Source organism: Sphaeramia orbicularis, chromosome 24, assembly GCF_902148855.1.
Source record: "Sphaeramia orbicularis chromosome 24, fSphaOr1.1, whole genome shotgun sequence".
Taxonomy (NCBI): Eukaryota; Metazoa; Chordata; class Actinopteri; order Kurtiformes; family Apogonidae; genus Sphaeramia; species Sphaeramia orbicularis.
In genome coordinates this window covers 37,254,128-37,275,230 of record NC_043979.1, presented here as the reverse complement: position 1 = coordinate 37,275,230, position 21,103 = coordinate 37,254,128, and the positions used below count along the sequence as shown (strand labels likewise).

Below are 21,103 nucleotides of genomic sequence, written 5' to 3'. Positions count from 1 at the left end.
GAGTAAAGAAAGGCGGTTATTTTCAAAATTCCTTTGTTGGCATATCAAACAATCTTCTCATAGTGTTTTTTTTTAAACATCAATGGGCCCTACTTTTATTAGGGAGTAGGGGAGGGGATTTGCCCACTGACCAGATGAAAAAGCTTTTGTTCAGACTATGAGTAACCAGGGGACCTTTGATATCAAAGCAGGAATGCCGCCGTTGACCCCTTCTTTGTAGGCCGGGGTCTTAAAGGGAAGCGGTGTGTGAGGGGCAGATGAACTTGTGCTGAAAGACTGATTATGATTCCTCCACTCCCTCCTCCTGTTTTCCTTCTATCACAGGCTCAGTATGGAGTCAAGAAACCATGTCGGAGTACACATTTGTTAGATTAAATTACAAAGCCTCAAAGAGCTTAAATTGGGGTTTTTCGGTTGTTTTGACTGAATTATATCTTTGGTGCATACAGGCAACTTTATATAAACAGGCACTTTTTATGGGCAGAGCTTCAGAGTCATTGTGCGTTGTTATGTGATGTAATCATTCACTTTAATATTTATTAAGCAGTCCTGCAGCTCTGCAGCAAAGGACAGTTCTGAAAGGAAGCTTAGTGAGTTACAGCAGCTGCTTTCTTACATTAAGTACAGTGCTGACAAACCATGACAGAAACAAATGTGTTTAATATATACAGCATATGACTCTTTGCATTTGAGTATATTAACATGGACACGACAGTTTAATGTCATTATTAAATTTCTAAACTTACCTTACGCAATGGGTCACACCAGCATAAAAAGAGATAAATAAAGCAAAATATACGATGATTAAAAGAATAAGAGGAGTAAAAAACTGTGCAGGAGTATATAATGTAGCATAAGGAGTATTTTTTAAAAACAGAAGAAAACAGAACAGAAAAGTCAAATATTAAATTTGCACATGTAAATGAGTAGTATTTACACAAAGGATTAAAGGCAAATAGATATGCTCTGTATATATAATCTCCATGTAATCATATAAATATTTCGGTATATGGAAATAATGGATTATTAAAAACAAAATCCAAAACCAGAAACAAAAGTGCATTAAAATATATTTTAAAACCAAAACCTCGACTAAAACAAATGTTAGATCCTTTCAATTTTTCATTTCAATAATAATGTAACATACACAGGGACAAAGCAGTTGAATGATGTCATGTGAGCACTAAAATGGTTTCTTTTTTTTTTCTAATTTTGTTGCTAATATTTATTTTTGTGTTGCCCTCCTTCCAGCTGAAGATACATGACTTCTGCCTGGGCGACACACTGTCTGGACCAGGAAGTGAGTGACGAGGGAGAGCGAGAGAGAGAGAGAGAGCAAGAGAGAGAGAGAGGAGGCTGCGGCTCTGCAATAACACGATGAGACCCGCCCACAGAGACTGAGCGACTGAGCAAAAACAGCTCCGCCATTCCCTCCATCTCCCCTTCCACCTGTAAACCCCACCTTGCAGCCGTTTTCACCGCAAAGTGACGTCCCACCACACGTCCTCACTCACTCATTCACTCACTCACCCTCATACACTCATCCATGTCCTGTGCCTCAGAAACATCTCATTTGGCCTAAAAAAAAATCAGTGTGACGTACTGTATGTTCAGTGTCTCAATGACTTTCCATTGCCCTTGCTGCATAAGGCAACCCGATTGAGTGTGCATATGTGTGTGTGTGTGTGTGTGTGTGTGTGTGTTTGTATGTGTATAGCAACAAGAGTGAGCTGATGTCAGAAGGTGAAGAGATAGAGGATTATTATCTTGTATATTGTATTTATATCTTGAGTATTCTTCCATTCAACTTTAATTTTTTCAATTTTTTGCCCTTTTTTTTGTCATTGTATGAACATTGTTGCCTTTTTAAGAAAAATTCTCACGCAATCTGTGATACATGAGGTACTCTTTTAAGCAACGTTGCAGCAGTGGATAAAATTCAACAAAGAAAATTCCTGGACTTTAACAAATGTGAAGCTGCTGCTTAAAAGTGCCGCATGTATCACAGTTTTTATTTGTCATTTTCAGAGGTTATTTCGAGTTCTGAACCACGGTACAGGTTTGATTCCGCTGTCGGGATGCGATGACGCAGACTGCAGAAATCAAAAATGGGAGGGCAGAGTGTGTGATGATATGTAACGCAAAAAGCACCGTGTGTTTGATTTTTGACACATTCTCTTGTCACAGTGCGATGCATCCCACCAGAATATTTTAAGCTTCATGTAGATAAGAAAACCAATCACTGCCTGATTTACTGTGAAAAAAAAAACATTGTTACACATTGATTCTTGTAAAGATACAATAAAGTACTATTATAACACTCTATTTGGTTAACAAATGCCAATTTTTGACACTGTCAGCATCATTCGGGGTAGATTTGTGTGAAACAGCATACAGTATCATATGCACAGTGTTTATTATCATGTTTGTATTGTTTCATTTTGACATTGTTGCATTGGTGTGTCAGTTTTATCGAGGTTTAACATTTTTTCCTGTATCTCTTAGACTGTGTGTCGACACCCTCTGTTGCCTACAAAAAGTAGTACATGTGTGTTATTTTGACTTCACCCATGTGTTTTAATGGAGGATCCTGTGTTCATTTTGGTGTGATGCTAGAGCCTGCACTATGTTCTTCACCCTGCATGATAGCTCAGGTTCATTACATTGGCACCAGGGAGGACGTAGACTCACTGGTTGTTTATTTTCAAGAGGCACAGACACTGCATGGTACCAGAAATAAAATCAAGAGCTCATTTTACTTCTTACTTTAAAAGGCAAATCGAATTAAGATAAATCAGGGAGTCACGGTTTTTCCATTGCTCACAGGATAAGACATCAGTTGCATCCAATTAAATCCCTAAAACTATCTCCTCGCAGACACTTTTATTTGCATGTCAAACCTCAAGTCATAAGGTCAGGGCTTATTATGGACGTATATTGGAAAACTGGGAGATGTGTTTTACAGCAGAGGGGTTTTAAAACATTCCCAGTGTCTAATTTTACCACCAAAGCAAACATGTGATCACGTATTTGTTCACTTCCTACCAAATTTTGCACTGTGTGAACCATTTGGACGCTACAAGAATCTGCTGAGCGCTGCTTTAATCCAGAGACGTTCAATCATTGGCTGATTGTTGCAGCTGTAAAAGCCCGCATTTCATTAAGCTTTATGACCAAACAAGACACAGATCAGGAAGTACGGACCCCCTGATCAGGTTATCACCCCCCTTTACTTTACAGTGAGGGTGTGTCAGCCATACTTGCTTTATGTAAAATAAATTATTAAACAACATAGAACAAAAGACTTGCTATTGTTGCATAACGTAAAGCAGTCAGTAAATCAGTCCTCCCTGTTATTTTGTAACACACTTAACTGTGAACCTGTTAACATTTGTACAGATTGTATACCTATGTACTTAAAATAATATTGTTGTAATATTAACAAATAACCTGCCTTCATTTAGCTTAATATTCATGTAGCATGGTCTTAATGGTCTTTTATATTTTCCAAGCTGTTAATAGTAAGAATACAGAAACTTGTCTATATTTCATCCAATAAAGTTAGAGTAAATCAGTGTGTGTCTGAGTGTGTGTCATTTTGTCTGTTTTTGTGGCACTACTCACAATAAGGGTCAGTGACATGAGACCTTGCCATTATTTCAGTGTCATTTCACCTAAAATTTTTCAACACCATTACTTATTAGTATTTTTTTCTGTTTTCCAAGAGTCAAAATATCCTGTGGTGCAACCATCTGCTCCTAGGAACTGTTTGGAAACACTGAAATTACTCTAGATCTATTCAGATTTACACATGCATAACTTATTGTTTATGCTTAATTGGTATTTCTTGATTGAATTCATCAGTTTATTGTGAATTAGAAGAAAATAAATATTAACTACATTTCACACTACAAGTGAAAATGTACCATTCTTAAATATATGAACGTAAAATACATTTTTTTCTGAACATATATGAAGACTTATTAACATTTTTGTGGAGAATTACTTTTTCTCTACATTTAACCTTTCTAAAGTGACATCAATATTTATCAAAATATTCTCTTCTGCATTTTTCAGTCAAAATTGGGTATTTTCCTATATTTAATGAACTGATCATATGCAGGGTGTCCCATAAGTCTCCATACATGGGAGACATAATACATTCCATACATATATGGTTCTAACATGTATTTCTTTATATTTCTTCTTTATAGTTCTTCAGCAGACATGCATTGAAATGTGTTCCCGACAAAATGGCAGTCATATAGAGCATATTATATAAATAAAAATGGTTTATATCAAGAAACGTTTATTTTTCCTATGTATAGAGACTTATGGGACACCCTGTTGATGTTTATAAAAGCTCAATGTAAATTCAAAGGTTATTCTATCAAAACAGAAAAAAATCAACTAAGTGACAAAGTGACATTTTCAGTGAAATATATTATTAACTGAACCTAAAACAAGCATCTGTAATCACTGTCACTGATCAGACTACATGTGTTTTACTGATAATCAATGATACAGAAGATGACGGTGTTTTCATTTTCACTACAGAGCCTCTGAACGTCTAAGTGGATAGTATGTGACGATGATGAAAAGCTGACAAACTGCATTCTACCTGAATTGTTTACATGTATTGACTGTATTAGTGGTTCAGAGATCTTTCAGTATTTTACATCAGTAGATGCTTTTAGTCAATGGCGGCTGTTTAGGTCTTAAAGGGTTTAAGCAGGTTAAAGAAATTGTCAAATCATGTGATATTTTCTTAAGCCACGACTAATTCACCTAGATGAAAAAGACTAAAACAAAGTTACTCACTTTCAGCTTTAGTAATTTATTCCTATCTCTTACATTTTAAAGTTGACCTATTGAAAATCTTGCGCATCATTAACTCATAAACATTTACAGTAAAAAAAAAAAAAAAAAAGATAAATCCTAGGAACAGTGAGTCCTGGTGATGCTTTCTATGCTTTGATTGAAAACATCAAACTAATACAACCCACAATTATAAAAAGATGTGTTTTATTGTTCATTCTTCATTGAAAAACAAAGTTGTTTATACAGAAAAAAAACTTACTCACATTCCTGAGAACACAGATAGATCACAGTAGATGTCAGATGGGCGTTGAGGAGCAGGGTTAATATTGTGTGCACCCAAATATCAGGAGTTAGGGTTGTTTACAAGTCTTATATGGTGATTCAAATACCAACAGTAAAAACACGGTCAAATGTCTCCTTTTCCTGAGATACTGAGATGTTTTAACACACGACTGCACAACCAGAATTACAGGACTGATATGAGTAAAAACCGTTTAATTTTGTGTAAGGCTCTGCATATCTGTGCATAAGTAGAGCTCTTGGAAGTGAATGTCAGTAGTAAAGCATTTCAGTTGCCTGGACAACACAAATAGTTTGAATCAGTACAAATACTGGTGACGATAACCTGACAGAGGTCTGATTTTACTTTTTTTTAATTCATGGCAAATTGGTTTTATAATTGGCAACCACCACATTAGTACTGAAGACGTCAACACTGTTAAACACTCCCTTCACAAGACCATAGTTGTGTAAATGTGTTTCAATGGTTGACAAACAGCTCCATCTAGTGAAACAATGGGGTAACTGTAAGGAGGGAAACCACTTTCTAGTAGTCATTGCAGATTTTTTTTTTTTGAGAAGTTAAATTCAGGCCTCATCTTAATTATCATAAACCTAATCTTAATGTTTAACATACTAGGGATGGGCATATTATCAAAAACGATCATAGAGTATAATATGTAGGGCAGCAAATTGAACAAGACTATGTTAAAAAAAAGGCAGATTTCAGCGCAGATTCATTTGTTTCACTGCAAATATTGGCAAAGATGATGCAAATATTAACGGGACACTGACACATATACACGTTGCCTCTCACACTTGGAAGACAATCTGTTTTTTTACTTTACAAAAAAAGTTAGCAACAAGACAATGACTTCAACAAATATTTTTTTACAGAGAGAAAGGCAATGTTGTTGTGAGAAATAATATTAACTGCACAATATAGATTGCATTCCAAGCCTCCTTCCACTGACTAAAGGCCCAAATCATTTAAATATGTAAGATTTCAGGTGAGTTTTAGTCAAAACTGTGATGCTCATGGATATGTTTGCAGTATCCCCATACCCAAGGCATACTTAACGATATTTAACACACTACTGGAGCAAAATAATAGTAAGAACTACCATATCGCCTTCTTTTGCTTCACATTTTATGGACTTCTATGTAGAGATTTTTCACAAGTTCAAGTCATCAGTAGTATAAAGTGTATCCCAAAGAGTAAATGATAAGGTGTAATAAATATCATATATTGTATGAAAATCATAGTTTTTGCAAATATGTAAAAGGGATTTTTAAAGCTGCACGAGTCATGTCAGAAGTAGTTATCTAAATATATAGCTTAAATTTATCAAGTGGAAGAAGTCCTAAATAATCTTTCAATTAATAAAGAAGCAGTAAACTGTTCGACCTCAGACATGACTTACTGCTTTTAGATAAAAAATACATGTCATACCCATCCCTAATACATAAACTTCTGCTAAATCAAATTAACTCCTATTTTGAAAGCTATGTTTCTGCTAATATACATAAAGCTTTGCAATATAATGTAATGCATTATTTATAAATGTCACACTATAGAAAATTAGAAAAGCATGTCAAATAAAAATTAAGGGCCTTTAGGATTAGATTTTAGCAAATTATACAATACACAGATGTACAATATTGTACACAACAGCCTCCAATCAAGGTACGTGTGTAACGTGTGACATTGCTCCTGGAATCAGTAACCGGACTAAAGGTAAAACTATGAAATGAGTGGTACAACTGTAAACATGAAAATGGACTGCTCTCCCTTGTTTAGGCCCATTTTCAGAGGCCAAACTCTTAAGATCAGAAGAAGTTGTGCTTGAAATGCTGTAATGAAACAGGAACCATAATCGCACTTCGGGAATTAACAGAGTACTCCAACTTAATGACACTGGGGAGGAGGAAAATAATGGTCACTAATTACAGTAAAGTGGAAGACACTTAGTTTCCTGAATGACTACTCAAAATAAGAGCGCAGATTGTCTCACGTGGATACGCTGTGGAATTATAATGCAGTATATGATCAGCACAAACGTCCATTTATGATCATGAACACTGACTCTTCCTAACTCTCTATGTGCAGTATCAGGGGTATTGTTAACAGTTCACACTTCCTCCTCCTTAAATCTAGTTCAGCCAACACATCTCACAACGCGCTGCCGGCCGGAACTGTCAGCTTCCTCTTCCTTTTGTATTTAAGGTCTGTGACTGCAGGCTCACCACAGCTGCTCGGAGGGGAAACCAATATGCTACAGTCTCAAAATACAACCGTCTAATACCAATGAACAGCAACAGTACAGAGATGAGATGAGTAAATCCTTCATACTGTTTGACTTTGCCTTAAGTCTCATTTTAATATCAGTTTGCAATTGCTTTTCTGCTGATTATGGGTTGAATCCCATAGAGTTGTAGACTATGAACCTTCATCCTCAAAGCCAAAAAAATTGTGAAAAATAGAATTGAGAACCTCCAACATACATACCCTGACTAGCTCCACCTTAGCTTACCTATTAAACATAACTTAGAAAATAAACATATTGTTAAAAAGGACAAAACACAGTTTTGGCACTATTCTACGAGGATCTCCTCAGTCTTTATGGGTTCTAATGGGGTGCCGGAGTTGGACAGATCAGAGCCTTCATCTTTGGAGTAGTCGTCACGCTGCAGCAGGGCTCCTACCCCTGTGTTTCCCTGCAGCCCCACTAGCCCCCCCTGGGTGAAACACAAGTGTTTGATCACTTCATTAGGACTAGAGAAGGTGGTTGCACAAATGTTACATTTGTAAGGCTTTGATGAGCCCAGGAACATGGCTTCCATCTGGCTGGCGTCATCACCAGCGGCGCACAGTTCCATGCTCTGTCGGTCCACCATGGTGTAGGTGTCAGCCCCTTGGTTCAGACACACATGCCGGGCTGCCTGGTTAGCGCGGCAGAAGCTCTTGCCACAGGCGCTGCATTTGAAGGGCTTTCCTGTGTGTATGTACATATGTTCACGCCAGTGGCTCTTCTGAATGAACTTACGCCCGCAGGTGGAGCATTCATACTTTCGTCGCTTCACTTCCCGGTCCAAGTCAGCGCTCTCCAGGTTATCGATATCTGCGATGTCTGATGGCGGTGGTGTGTCTGCCTGGGAGTTTAGCCCACCTACACCCCACCCTGATGTGGACACCTCTGCTCGGGGTGAGTCCGAGTTGGTACCTGAAACAGGCGTCTGCTCGTTGTCACTGATGATCTCGACAGCTGTAGCAGCAGCAGCAGAGACACCAGACCCGGCTTTACTTCCCTTCAGGACTCCCTCTCCTTCCACGCTGGGTTCTCCAGTGATGACTGGTGAGAGAGCACTGCTGGGCTCCGACAGCGGCTGCTGCAGAGCCTGGGTGTGCTGGAGGAGGTGCTCCCTCAGCAGACTTCTCTGGCTAAATCGAGTCCTGCACAGATGACAGGAGTAATGCTTCCGGAAGGAGGTGATCCTCTTCATGATGCTGGGCTTTACATGGAGGATGGCACCACTTGAAGAGCCGTCTGCATTAAGCAATTCTGTTTTGCCCTCATCAGTTGGAGGCTTTGCTCCGCTGGTGGACGCCTCCGCCTCCGGGGGTGAGAGGGTGAGCTTGGACGGTACAGAATTTGAATATGTAGCTGGTGTGGTGGCTGGTGTGGACGGATACTTCCCTTCAGAGCTGGGCTGGTCCATCTCAAAGGGTGAAGAGAGCTGCCGCCGGGTGGACAGTCTGGACGAGACCGCCACCTGCTGGTCAGAGATCTGGATGCCGTAGAGGGAGGTGGAGAGGTTGATGCTCTGCTCTGGGTGTGAGTACACGGACTGGCTGGCCTCTTGCAGGAGTGGATACGCATGCAGGAATCGGACCCCCTGCTCCAGCCGTGCAGGATCTATAAGCTGGGGGGCCAGTTTCCCTGTGTACATCAGGTTGAGGAGGTAGCTGAAGATATCTGGCTGGATGTCAGCAGCCTTCAGACGCACACAGTCACTGAAAAACAGACAGTTGGTAGATAATGTTAGATAATGTTGCATATTTTCAGTGGCATCATACAGGTGCTGCGGCACCACAGCAGTGTCTTAAACATCCATGGTGCATTAGAGTTAGAACAAATGATCAACACAGATGATGATTAATACAGATCTGAACATTTGTCAGCCCAATGCAGTCTTGGGTCCTCACACTGTAAAGAAAAAAAGCCCTTGAGATTTGTTTTGCAATGATGTTATTTTGGGATTGTAATAGTGGTCGAATTCTATGATGAGGAAAGATTTTTCTGTCAAGGTTCAACAAATTCATTTGAATACCATTTAAGACCCATTTCACAACCCAAACACTATAACAGCCAACGTTGACTGCCTTTTTTCTGACTTTCAATCCAATTCTTATGCTTTTCGACCAAAAGTTCTTAATTGTTTTTTTCCAGTCCATTTTTAATTCCTGTCGATCTCAATTTAAGATATTTTACTGCTTAAAACCCAGACAAATATTGTTTGGACTTTTAAATAAATGCAGAGGCCCAGTATTACCCCTTCAGTGCATGTGTACTGTACCTGTCCTGGTGAATAAAGAGCATCCTGAAGTAGTTTGAGAAGGCAGCGAGGACAGCTTTGTGGGCTTTGAAGAAGACATCTCCTATAGCCACAGTGCAGTCACACAGGAAGCCAAACTCCCTCTGAGCATTAAGCTGCTGCAGCAGGATAAGACCATGGTTGGCCAACTCCATTCTTCAACCTGCACAAAGACACACAAATAAACACACACACAGACAAAAAATGCAATCAGTTCCTGTTTGGAAGAAAACCAGAGTTTATTGTGAATACAAAGAGTCGGTCTGACGAAGGGGATCTAACGACCTTGTAAAGGTTAACTTCACACAATAGCGAAGAATCATTTTGTTACACTAAGAGCAATTTGTGTACCGCTAATGTAATAACAAGGTCATGCGACATGACAACGTACACAAAAAACAAAAGTTCTAGATAACAGGAGAAAATAATCAAATATTAATATGTGTATAGCAATAGGCCTTTCCATGTGGTCATTTTATACAAACTATTTAATCACTGAATTTACAGAAAATGTACTGTATCGTGATGCGTTTACTTATGCATATATGAAATTACATTTATGTGACACTTCAGTCATATCACACAGCAATGACAGAAAAATAACAAACATGTTTTTCTGATTTGTTTCTCATGTTGTGCAAAAGATAAAAAAAGTCAGTGAATTCATATTTATCTCACCATAACATTCTTGTTTGATTCTAATAAACAAATATGAGAGGGTTTAGGCTCCTGAACTGGCAGCATTAATAATTTTAAGATCTGTTTTATGCAGAGATAAACAGGGCTCCTTTCACACCAAACACTTCAGTGTTTGGTATGAATATGCCTCTATAAATTTTTACTCTGGTTTTCAAAGATTATTGCGCAAGTCGCCATGGTTGCTGCTACACAGGGCTCTCGGCTTTAGTGACCCTGAAATCAAAATTAGAGGATGCTAGGGCTTTTTTATCTACGCTTTCCTATCCACTGAACAGTGAGGAAACACGACTCTGTAAGACAAGCCTCTGTGTCCTCTGTCTCCACGAACATTTCAGAGGTCTGCGCTCTGCTGTCCACTGAGATGGGTGTTACTGACCCTAAAGTTCAATAGAGGCTTCAGGCCATCACATGATCAGGGTTATGGGTGTCGACACACATTCCTAAGGCAGAACTGGTTCTACCCCCTTCCAGTGGAGAATGGAAACCGCCACAGTGAATCTACTCCCCAACACTTTCTCCACACTATACAGTCCATCAAGACAGAATGTGACAAATACTTTATCAAATAAGTTAGGTCTGATATGTATAATGCTGCTGTTGCATATCACCTGCTGGGTGCATGAACACAAACACATCATTCCACTCCACACACATGTATTTCATCACAGAGGTTAGAGTGCAGAGATGCTGAAACTACAGCTCTTTAGGAAAAGGGCGGGTTTTCCATGTCTTATCAAAGGCAAAAGGAATAACATGCTCTACAGCTGTAATACACCAACAAACAAAACAATGCTCTTTCCACACAGAATCCAAATAAACACTCAAAATCAGTGTATATTGAACTGGCTACTGTTTGTGTTTGTATTTGGAAAAATGAAGGCCAATTGAGGCACTTGGAATTATTGACTGGAAATTGATTGGAATTTTCCTGTTTTTAAGCAGGAAAGAAATACAGTTAATAGCAGCAATAACCCTGAGTATATTCTTATTTGCACCAATATCCTATTATTTGTTGACTACATTTAAATGTTTGCTTCTTCCTGTACACAAGCTTTCCTTGATACATCAAAGCATTATTTGGTGAAGATAATTTAGCAGACTTAGTTTAGCTCAGAGTATGGGTGTCAAACATATGACCCGTGGGATGAATTTGTGAAATGCAAAAATTATACTGGCAATATTAACAATCAAGGGTATCAAAATCATTTTAGTTCAGGGGCCACAAACAGACCAATTTGATTTCAAGAGGGTCACACAAGTAAAACATGATCATAATAACTCCAAAATTGTTTCTGTTATACTGCAAAAAACTACAATTACATGAAAATGTTTACATTTGCAAACTATCCTTTCACAAAAATCTGAATAAAATGAACAACCATGAATAATCTGAAATGTCTTAAGAGAAGTAAACAATTTTAACTATATTATGCCTGTTACTAAATGTTCTGTGTCTGCGGATCCACTGTGATCTGTAAGTTGTAATGCACATGTGTAAATAATAAGCTGAGGCATAATATTGTTAAAATTGCACTTATTTGTCTTAGGAAATTTCAGGCTGTTTGCAGTTGTCCATGTTATTCCGTTTTTTAAGGAATGTTTTGTAGATGTAAACATTTTCATAATGTAATTTTGGTGAACTTTGACAACCCTGGTTTAGAGATATTCAAGAAAACATGAGCACAGTGTGTCTTCAGGTCACCCACGCAGCCTCCGGCAGGATTATTGGTTGGTTTGGAAGAGGAAAATAATTGTAAAGGACATCATCACTGACTGTCCACAATGAAGAAACAAGAATTCACATGATCCACAGAGTGAACAATCAATACTAAGTTGTTTGCAACAAATAAAAAGCACCGCCCCTGAAATGATGTAGACACGTGGAACAGTCACTTCCGTACTACAAATTTGATGTTCTCGTGACGAACACAAAGCTGCACGCGTGGATAACATGTAGACGCGTTTAAAGAGAAACAAGCGAAACGGGAGGAGAGGCGATCGGGTTAAAAGAATGTGTGTTTAATTGTAGAAAGACGCAAAAACGCGGCCGGACGGAGCGTTGCCTCTCGGTTGCTATTGCTAACGCGAGAAAACGGACATGCTCGAGAGCGGGCGCGAGCACCCAACACACACACATAAAGAGCGCGAGACACGCAGGGGGATGGGGCTGGTCACGAACGCGTTTCTTTTAACTTCCCAGTCACAAATACAGTTAACAAGAGCGGACACAAACAACCGAATAACGTCACAGTACAAGTTAACGAACCGGCTAGTACGTAGCTAACCACAGCCGTACCTGGTCTCCGCGTAAATCCGTGTAGTTTTGCCGTGTCGCCGTTGTTTGTTACCGGGGACTCGTCCGTCCTCACTGGGTTCGCAGCAGCTTGTACTGTTCCTTTGCAAACGCAGCATTCGTTGGCGGCGGAGAGGGTCGTCCGTCGGTGCTTTCCGGTTAGGGGTTTTACGTTACAATCACATGACTGTGGGTAAAACCAGCCAAAAAAAAAAAAAAAACAGCCGTTGTAAAATCCGTTGAGCAAGCTGGGGGCGGTTGAGTTAACGTTAATTTCCCCAGCAGAGTGTAACCGCTGTTGGGTTGCCAGTTTTTTTTTGTTTTTTTTTTGACAGCCGGTGAGTTGGAACATACACGACTATCGGTCTGCTAGTTAAACATTACGTGTCTACCGTTAGCCGGACGTTAAACGGAAAATCTGCATGTGGCTGTGCACATTTCCCTTTCCCTCCCTCCTCTGAACAATAACGAAATAACGTGTAAGGTTTTCCACAAGTTAAAACCCACGATGTAAATGTTTAATTCTTGTACTTTAACGTATCTGTCTCTTATGCTAACATATAAACACTTTATAACAAAGTGCCGACAAAACGGATTTAGCTTAATAGACCTAGTTTAACGACGTCATTTATCCAACAATGGATTCAGCTCTTTAATGTGAAACTGTAGTATGAAATACTAAAATGCAAATTGACCAGTTTTATGTACTATAGCAATATTAATCTCAGCAGGTTTACATCAAACTTGTATTGAAGCAACAAAAGGGTAAGTATTAGGCTATGTTATAAAATACAATTTGCCCACTAATATGTCCTCCTGAGACCCAGAGAAAGAAAAGTTTTGGCTTATTTATTTATTTACTTATTTATTTATTTAGTTATTATTATTATTATTATTATTATTATTATTATTACTACTACTTATTCTACATATAATAGGCATGTTTGTTTTAATAGGAAACAACATAATGTTACAGTTTATTGAGATACAATTCTTTTTTTTATAGATTGTCCTTTGCAGTGGACAGTGTTTTCTGTTATAAACTTTAAAAAAAAAAAAAAAAAATTAAGTAGTAAAAGTCAAACTTTTGTACCCTACCAGGGACAAAAATGCATTGTTGGGTTTCAAGAGGATAATATATGCAATCCTGATCACAGCATTTCCACATCAAGCTGGTATTTATTTGTATTTACTGGTATTTTGATAAACAGTTAAGTTGGAAAATATAGGCTATTGTAGAATGTTAAATAAAAAATAAATGACTAGCAATGAATAAGGCTCCAATGTAGGATAATCCTTTAATTAAATTACTCAAACTAAAGGTGTTAGCCAAACATCTGACAACACTTTCCTGATATGAGATTGAAACTTATTCATACATCACTGGGGTAGTTTCAGAGTGGTTTACTGTAAAACCTGAATTATAAAAAGAATACACACCCAAATACTGGATGTTTAGACAAATAAGGGAAAAGCTACAACACTGTTAGTGCTGATATTCACTTACAACTTACTAAAACAAGGTACACCCCTGAGCAAGATTCACCCACTGGACTATGTTAATTAATAAAAATAGTGAATTATATGGGGTTATTCCTAATTTTACAGGATTTTCTCCTGTGACTGAATGTAACTATACTGTAGAAACCTAAAAGGCATGTCAGAAAGGCCAAAAATGGGTGTCATTACAGAGGGAATAGGACTTTTACCTATATTGATGATTTTATGTCAATTATAGGAACCTGTGTTTACTTTGTGTACTATCGTAAGTCAGTTTGTATAGCCTCTGTAATTAAGATTAGTTGTAAGCGGTATCAGAAACATTTATCAAGCCAATCAAATGAACTTAAAATACTAATTTGTGTTATCTCCTTGGGTTTGTAGTAACCAAGGTTACCATATGTTGGTTTAGTTGTACCATTTTCTGATCTTAACAAAAACTTTCTCTTCAAAAAAGGCTGAGAACTTATATATCAAAATGCACTACAAGAGGGAACAAGCAGAGGTCTTGGAAATGTATTTCAACCAAACCACACTTCCTGTCCAGAGGCACAGGAAGTGTAGGAGAACCCCCTCACAGTTGCACTTTGGAGTCAAACCCGTATGTTGTCATCAGTGAGTTGGTGGATGTTGTACCAGTGTAAACACCCATTTTTTCTAGACATATTATTACAGTGTGTTGCATTTAATCCTTAGGACAGAGTCCACAGGAGTACTGGACTGAAAAATACTTGCTGGGAATGCAGAGAATGGGTGGGGAGGCTGTCTGAAAAAGGAGACAGGATTTAGGGGGGTGGGGACCAGCAATGTGTATGAAACAGGGTCTTAAAGTCTCTGTTCTGTCAACAAACAACGCTGACCCTGTCCCCAACTTTATTGAAATTAATTGTATGGTAAAACATGATGCCTTGGGGGGGACTGTAGGTTTCTCAATCTAATAAAATTCACTATTAATACAGGAGTTCATAAAAAAAAGGAGCTGAAGGTCCTACAGCAGGGCTTTGAAAGAAACAAATAACACTATTGCCTCTTCCACATTATCATGCATCATTTAAATCCATTAATTTCAATTTGTACCTTTTTATTGACGCAAAACATCATGAGACAATCGTCCTTCTCATAGCTGCCTCATACAAATTTCCTCTATTTCTTGTATCTATTCTATCAGTGGACTGGACTTTCACATGACTGTCCCGACTTCCACAAAATTTAGATTTTTTCTGCTTTAACGCATTACAACCAACTGCACAGTATTCAGTGCATGAAATTGCTTAAAAAGTTTTGCGCCGGATTGTTCCCAGATTCTACTGATGCTTCCACATAAATTCATTTCACACAAACATATTCGGTAGCCCTGGTAAAACGGCGTCATTCCGCTGTTGCTCGGCCTTAAACACCTGTTTAAACAGGCCCTTTAACGTTAACTGCCGCCCTCCCCCAGTTCATGGCCTGTTTTGAAACCGGAGTGGTGAGTCACAGCTCTGTCGGTTTAGAAAAACAGCCTGGCTGAAGCTTGGAGGGGGGAAGGGAGGCCGGCGGTGGATGAACACCGGAGGTGGACGCAGCTGGACTCCCACTCCCAGGGACCTCACATCCTGACAACGGTCCGCCGTGTTCCCATAGTGACCGGGGCCCGGGGGTGTTATAAGGCAGAAAAAAAAACACTGCAGCAGAATTGATATGCACCCAGTAATCGTGAGCGCAGCCAATCAATTGGTCATGTTCTTCAAAGGAGAGATCAAAAGTGTCCGTCCGTCCCTTTCCCAAAAACTCTGCAGTTGACGCCTTATTTTTTTGCCATAGAAAAGCCCATGTGTTTCACCCCATTTTAAGGACATAGTCTGTAAAGATCTCATATTTCTCGTTTAAACTTTGATCTTGAACGTACAACATTACATAACAAAGTTGCAGTACACAATCATGGGCATTTGACCGGAAATTACAAATTGCTCCTGAAGTAGTATAACCAAGTAAACAATTCTATGTCCAAGCTTCTTTCATTTCCTAAATGAGTGACCGCTGTAGATATGCTTATTTAAGTCTTTACTCTCTGTGGGTTCAAATATGTGTAATTTGTGAATAATTAGAGGCTTCTATTTGCGCCGCGCCAAATATTATTTCCATATCCAAAACATTATCCCGCCCCCTCCTCTGTTTCGCGCCAAAAGCCTTGGGGGTTCGAAACAAATCCGCCCTTTCCTGCTGGGCCAATCAATGTCTCCATGACAACCGTTGCCCTGAACAACGGGAGATGCCTTAGGATGCTGTTTCCCCAGCAGCTGAACGACATGCGCAGTGCGGCAGTTCATATGACTACACGCTCAATGTCACCAAACACAAAAAATAAAGTATTTAAAATGGAAAAGCACAGACACAGAAAAGCCTCCGGGACACCGTTTGCATCCCGCACGTGAAACCGAGACAACTGAGGACCAAGACACACAACTTGTAAACATTGCTGTTTGCGTTTATACCGTTAGATGGTAGTATCGCATTCCGAAAGAAATCCAACGAAGTATTGGAACCAGGAAGCAAACATCTAAATGCAAAATATTTCTTGACGGAAGTATGAGAAAATAAGCGTAATATTGTTTACGTGCCCCCCCCCCCCCCCTTTTTTTTTTTTTTTTTAAGTTATTTGAGTATTAACGTTGTTTTCACTGTCTGCTGCAAAACTTTGTTCGTGTACCTAAAATTGTGTTGATAAAGTTCATTCAACATTCACCTTCTGCTAGAAAAATGGCGGCTGATCATACAGTTCACGGAGTTCCTTCACTATCTGCCAAAGTGGTTGGGTATGTTGACAACTACTTTAACTACGCGGGTTATATCTTAAATGTAACAGGTAACCAGGTTAACCAGCTGCCTTTTTACTAAAACGCTCTTGACCTAAAGACTGACGTAGTAAGTTGGTAATAGTGTTAGCTCTTTGCTAACGTCCAATTCACAGTTAAAAATAACTACCGGTTAGGGTGAAAATAACAGTTATGTAACGTTTGTTTGATTAAACAGTTGGGTGTTTATGACAGCGCCGTTATGCCTGTATGAGTCGTGTGTAGTCCAACATAACTTGGTAATTAGCGGGGTAGCTACACCTGGTTAGCTTCCACCTTCCATCATTAGCTTAAGTGCATACACCTGCGACAATGCTAAGAACAGAAAAGATAATCGTGGGACTTCATCTTTTTCCTACAGGTCATTTGCTTATTTGACTGTAAAAGACAGATTGCCGACCATCCTGACTAAAGTTATAGACACAATACATCGCAATAAAAACAAGTTTTTTGAAGAATTCGGAGAGGTAAGGATTTACAGTATCGGCTAAATCCTTTCATTGAGCAACAGCCTGTCGAAGTGAAACATCATTTTTCAACCTGACGCCTTTGTTGCCTGTGTTCAACAGGAAGGCATTCAGGCAGAGAAGGCAGCAATATCTCTGTTGTCTAAGCTGAGGAATGAGCTGCAAACGGACAAACCAGTATTACCCCTGACTGATGACCTGGAAGATGTAGACTCCTGGAACCAGTATTTGCAGAGGCAACAGAGACTGGAAGGGGACCAGGAGCTTGTGAGCTGGTTCAAGTCTCCATGGCTTTATGTGGAGTGCTACATGTACCGCAGGATACAGGAGGCCCTCAGACTCAAGTGAGATGACACACAACATTTAGAATAGTTCCCCACTTTATTACCCTAGAGTACTTTATCATTTGGTCAGAACAATATCTCACAATAACTATAGCAATATATTTATTTTAATATTGTACTTCTCTATCAGTAATGATGTGTTTCAACATTTGTTGCAGTCCTCCCATCAGTGACTTTGATGTCTTTAATGAGGGAAAGACTCAGAGCTTTTTTGAGTCTCAGCAGGCTATGATCGTTTTGTGCACATACTTGGAGGGCATGAGAAAGAACATAAAGGAGCTTTCTAAAAGCCAGCTGTCTGAACATTTTAACAAACTGCTACAGGTAAGTACTTTCTGAATGCTGTTATGATAATTCTTAGTCTTTTTTTTTTCTTAATGAAAATCAATGAGAGTAATGAGCACATGTAACATTTGTGTGATAGTCATTTGCCCTCTTTTTTTCCATTTTATCTTTCTGTGTTCCACCCCACTAACACAAGAATGCATTAGCCAGATATTGTCAGACAAATAGATGGTAGTGGATAGCAATCACTGAAATTTTAATCTGTGAATATAAAGAAAAAGTGACTTGACCCATTTATAGAATTTTAAACCCATTCTGATTGGATGTGATGGTTGATTTCCTTCACCCAGTATCTCTATGTGGATGGTTGTGCTTCCTTCTCTTTAAGTACTATGGCATACTTTTAGCTGGGAAAGTACAGAAAAATCCACAGCTTGGCCAAAAAAAAATCCCCATCTGGATTTAATGAAGCAAATAGTTCAGATCCTTCCATTGGATATTTACTGCAAGAGATTCATGTTATAGCTACAACAAGTACCTTTAACCTAACTGATGCAGTGAGTAGCTTCTCATTTCTTAAATGATCATCAGCTTGTAGACAGCATAAAGATTGTCCTGTTTTTCAATAGATTAAATGTATGTGATCTGATGAGTCCAGATTGACCCTGTTCTAGAGTGGTGGTCTGAAAGGGGAAGAGAAGAGGCAGATGAGCTGATTACCCATCATGCTTTGTGCCTATATTGCAATCTAGGTTTGCTGCAGTTGATCAGGTTTAGGTTCAGGAATGTTATGTGACCAGAAAAGACAGGAATGATGTGACCTTATATAAGCTTACTGAAACAATGCCACAGTGAATGTGTGCCATAATTAAATCTTAAGGGTAATATTAGTGTTGGTGTGTTGTTTTTTTTTTCTCTTTTTGGCCAGGCTGTGCACATTGTTGTCTTGTAGCTCAGTGAAGTTCACATTTTTTTGTAGCCACTCCAAAGTGGCAAGAAACACATTTTTATAGTGCTTTAAATGGAGATTAGTTAAGCCATTTTCAGAAACATATGTCAAGGTAGAAGCTTCCTGTCATATGGAGGTGTCACATGATCATTTAGTTTCAAACAACTATGCTTTTACTAGTGGAGATGATGTACACTTTTTGATAAAAGTACTACCCATTTAAAGCATATGGAGGATGAGGCTGTCATTTGTGTTGTAAAGGTACCCTGTTTTGGTTTCACTCCTAGTACTGCCATGTATTCTTAAATGATGGTACCTGTTGTTTGGTTGACTTGACCTCAAAGAAAAATATGTTTTGAGTTAAAGAATGATACTGATTATGAAAATATACTTAGACTTTCAATTTATTTTGTCACTTTTTCTAGGTGGCTCTCTGGGGGAACAAGTGTGATTTGTCCATCTCTGCTGGCCAAGACAACTCACAGAAGGTCAGTCCCATCGATTCCCTTGTGAGCCTAAAGCCCTTCATCCTGGTGGATCACTCATCCATGGTTTGGTCAACTCTTATTTCCACCCAAAATTCAGGAAGAACTGGGTCAGTCAGAGTTGACATTGTTCTAGACAACGCAGGCTTTGAGTTAGTGACTGACTTGGTTCTGGCAGATTTCTTGGTTTCCTCTGGCCTCGCTCATGAGATCCACTTTCATGGCAAATCATTTCCATGGTTTGTCTCTGATGTCACAGCTAAAGATTTTCAGTGGACCATCCGGCAGATGATGGCAGCCAATCACATGTGGATGTCCAGAAGTGGTGTCCAGTGGCAGAACTATGTGAAGGAAGGTGTGTGGTCCTATCATGACCATCCGTTCTGGACTCAGCCCCATGAGTTCTGTGACATGGCAGCTGATGCTCCTGACCTGTATGCAACCCTGCAGGCAGCCGATCTTGTGCTGTTCAAAGGTGATCTCAACTATAGAAAGCTAACTGGGGATAGAGACTGGAAGTACACAGTGGGCTTCCATACTGCATTGAGAGGCTTTAGACCAGCACCACTCTGCAGCCTGAGGACTCTAAAAGCCAATGTCCAGGTAGGTCTGCAGCCAGGCCAAGGCGAGAATCTCAGCTCTCAAGAAGTGGATTGGATGACCAGTGGCAAGTATGCCATCATTCAGTTCAACAGCTCACTTGCAGAACAGTAAGGCGGACCTCTGGATTTCACAGGGAAGGCATCTATAAGAACATTACACTGTACTGTAACATATGCAGGAATATCTTTAATAATCGTTTAAGCCATAAGACCATTTATTTGAGGTTCTTAAATGTTGTCTTTGTTCCTCATTGTTTTTAGCACATCATTATGTTTGATAAAGTAATACACAATAACAGAGGAAAGTATTTTTCACCCAAGTATTTAACATCTTTATGTACTACTTAAAATTTTAGCACTCTCACACAGAAACATTTTCCTGGGATTGAACCACAGCAAGATAACATCCACAGTTTACAAATGTATCCATGGAGACGACATAACACATTTTCGATTGCAAATAGTTTATTATATGTGGTTGATGCACTATTGAGTCATCATGTTTACATGTATATAGAGATTGAGTTGAAATTTAGCAGGAATTTACATATTCACATCTGAAACCTACCGCAGCAATGCATTTGCATGCAGTTGAGGAAAGCGCTGAATGTTGCAGTGAGGCAGTCATTTTACGTCGACAGAAGGAAGATGATTATATAAGAATCATTCCCAGTCTGTCAGATGGCACAGTGTAACAATAACAGTCACAATGTGTGCATGTTTAGTTTTATGAAAAACCCAGACTGCTGTATATCTTTATAGGTAAAAGTGGACATCTCTGCACGTTGTTGTCATCTAAATCACCACTGTCAGTGTCAATACCTCAAAAATAATAGAAACTGGATTCTTCACAATGCTGTTGAGGAAAATGATAACACTTGGAATCATGGGTTTGATCAAAATAAAGGACTGCAATGATGATGCATTTTTCACACTGTCATATTTTATA

At 39.0% G+C, this 21,103-nt stretch overlaps 3 protein-coding genes across 3 annotated transcripts in view; 2 read left to right on the top strand and 1 right to left on the bottom strand.

Annotated features, from left to right (window-relative positions):
- Positions 1–3,575, top strand: part of akap12b (A kinase (PRKA) anchor protein 12b) — an 84,206-nt gene extending 80,631 nt beyond the window's left edge. Inside the window, 1 exon segment of the mRNA XM_030129335.1 lies at positions 1,252–3,575. The gene's annotated coding sequence lies outside the window, so the exon portion shown is untranslated.
- Positions 3,576–5,008: 1,433 nt separating this feature from the next.
- Positions 5,009–12,962, bottom strand: zbtb2b (zinc finger and BTB domain containing 2b). The gene is made up of 3 exons (XM_030128990.1): positions 12,692–12,962; positions 9,679–9,859; positions 5,009–9,115 (listed from the first exon to the last, which is right to left on the bottom strand). Exons 2-3 carry the CDS (start codon positions 9,849–9,851, stop codon positions 7,696–7,698), a joined length of 1,593 nt encoding a protein of 530 aa, XP_029984850.1. The 5' UTR covers positions 9,852–9,859; positions 12,692–12,962; the 3' UTR covers positions 5,009–7,695.
- Positions 12,963–16,817: 3,855 nt separating this feature from the next.
- On the top strand, positions 16,818–21,075 carry dcph1 (damage control phosphatase 1). Its single transcript, XM_030128037.1, has 5 exons — positions 16,818–16,983; positions 17,384–17,489; positions 17,592–17,833; positions 17,992–18,157; positions 19,493–21,075. The coding sequence occupies exons 1-5, from the start codon at positions 16,928–16,930 to the stop codon at positions 20,264–20,266; spliced, it is 1,344 nt and encodes a 447-aa protein (XP_029983897.1). The 5' UTR covers positions 16,818–16,927; the 3' UTR covers positions 20,267–21,075.
- Positions 21,076–21,103: the final 28 nt, after the last annotated feature.

Bases quoted from the DNA above. Each gene is read 5' to 3' on its own strand.
- zbtb2b (XM_030128990.1), bottom strand. From the start codon at position 9,851: ATGGAGTTGGCCAACCATGGTCTTATCCTGCTGCAGCAGCTTAATGCT. The intron at 9,116-9,678 runs GTACAGTACACA...TCTGTTTTTCAG, and splicing joins CTCTTTATTCACCAGGACAG to TGACTGTGTGCGTCTGAAGG.
- dcph1 (XM_030128037.1), top strand. From the start codon at position 16,928: ATGGCGGCTGATCATACAGTTCACGGAGTTCCTTCACTATCTGCCAAA. The intron at 16,984-17,383 runs GTATGTTGACAA...TTTTTCCTACAG, and splicing joins CTATCTGCCAAAGTGGTTGG to GTCATTTGCTTATTTGACTG. The intron at 17,490-17,591 runs GTAAGGATTTAC...TGTGTTCAACAG, and splicing joins TTTTTGAAGAATTCGGAGAG to GAAGGCATTCAGGCAGAGAA.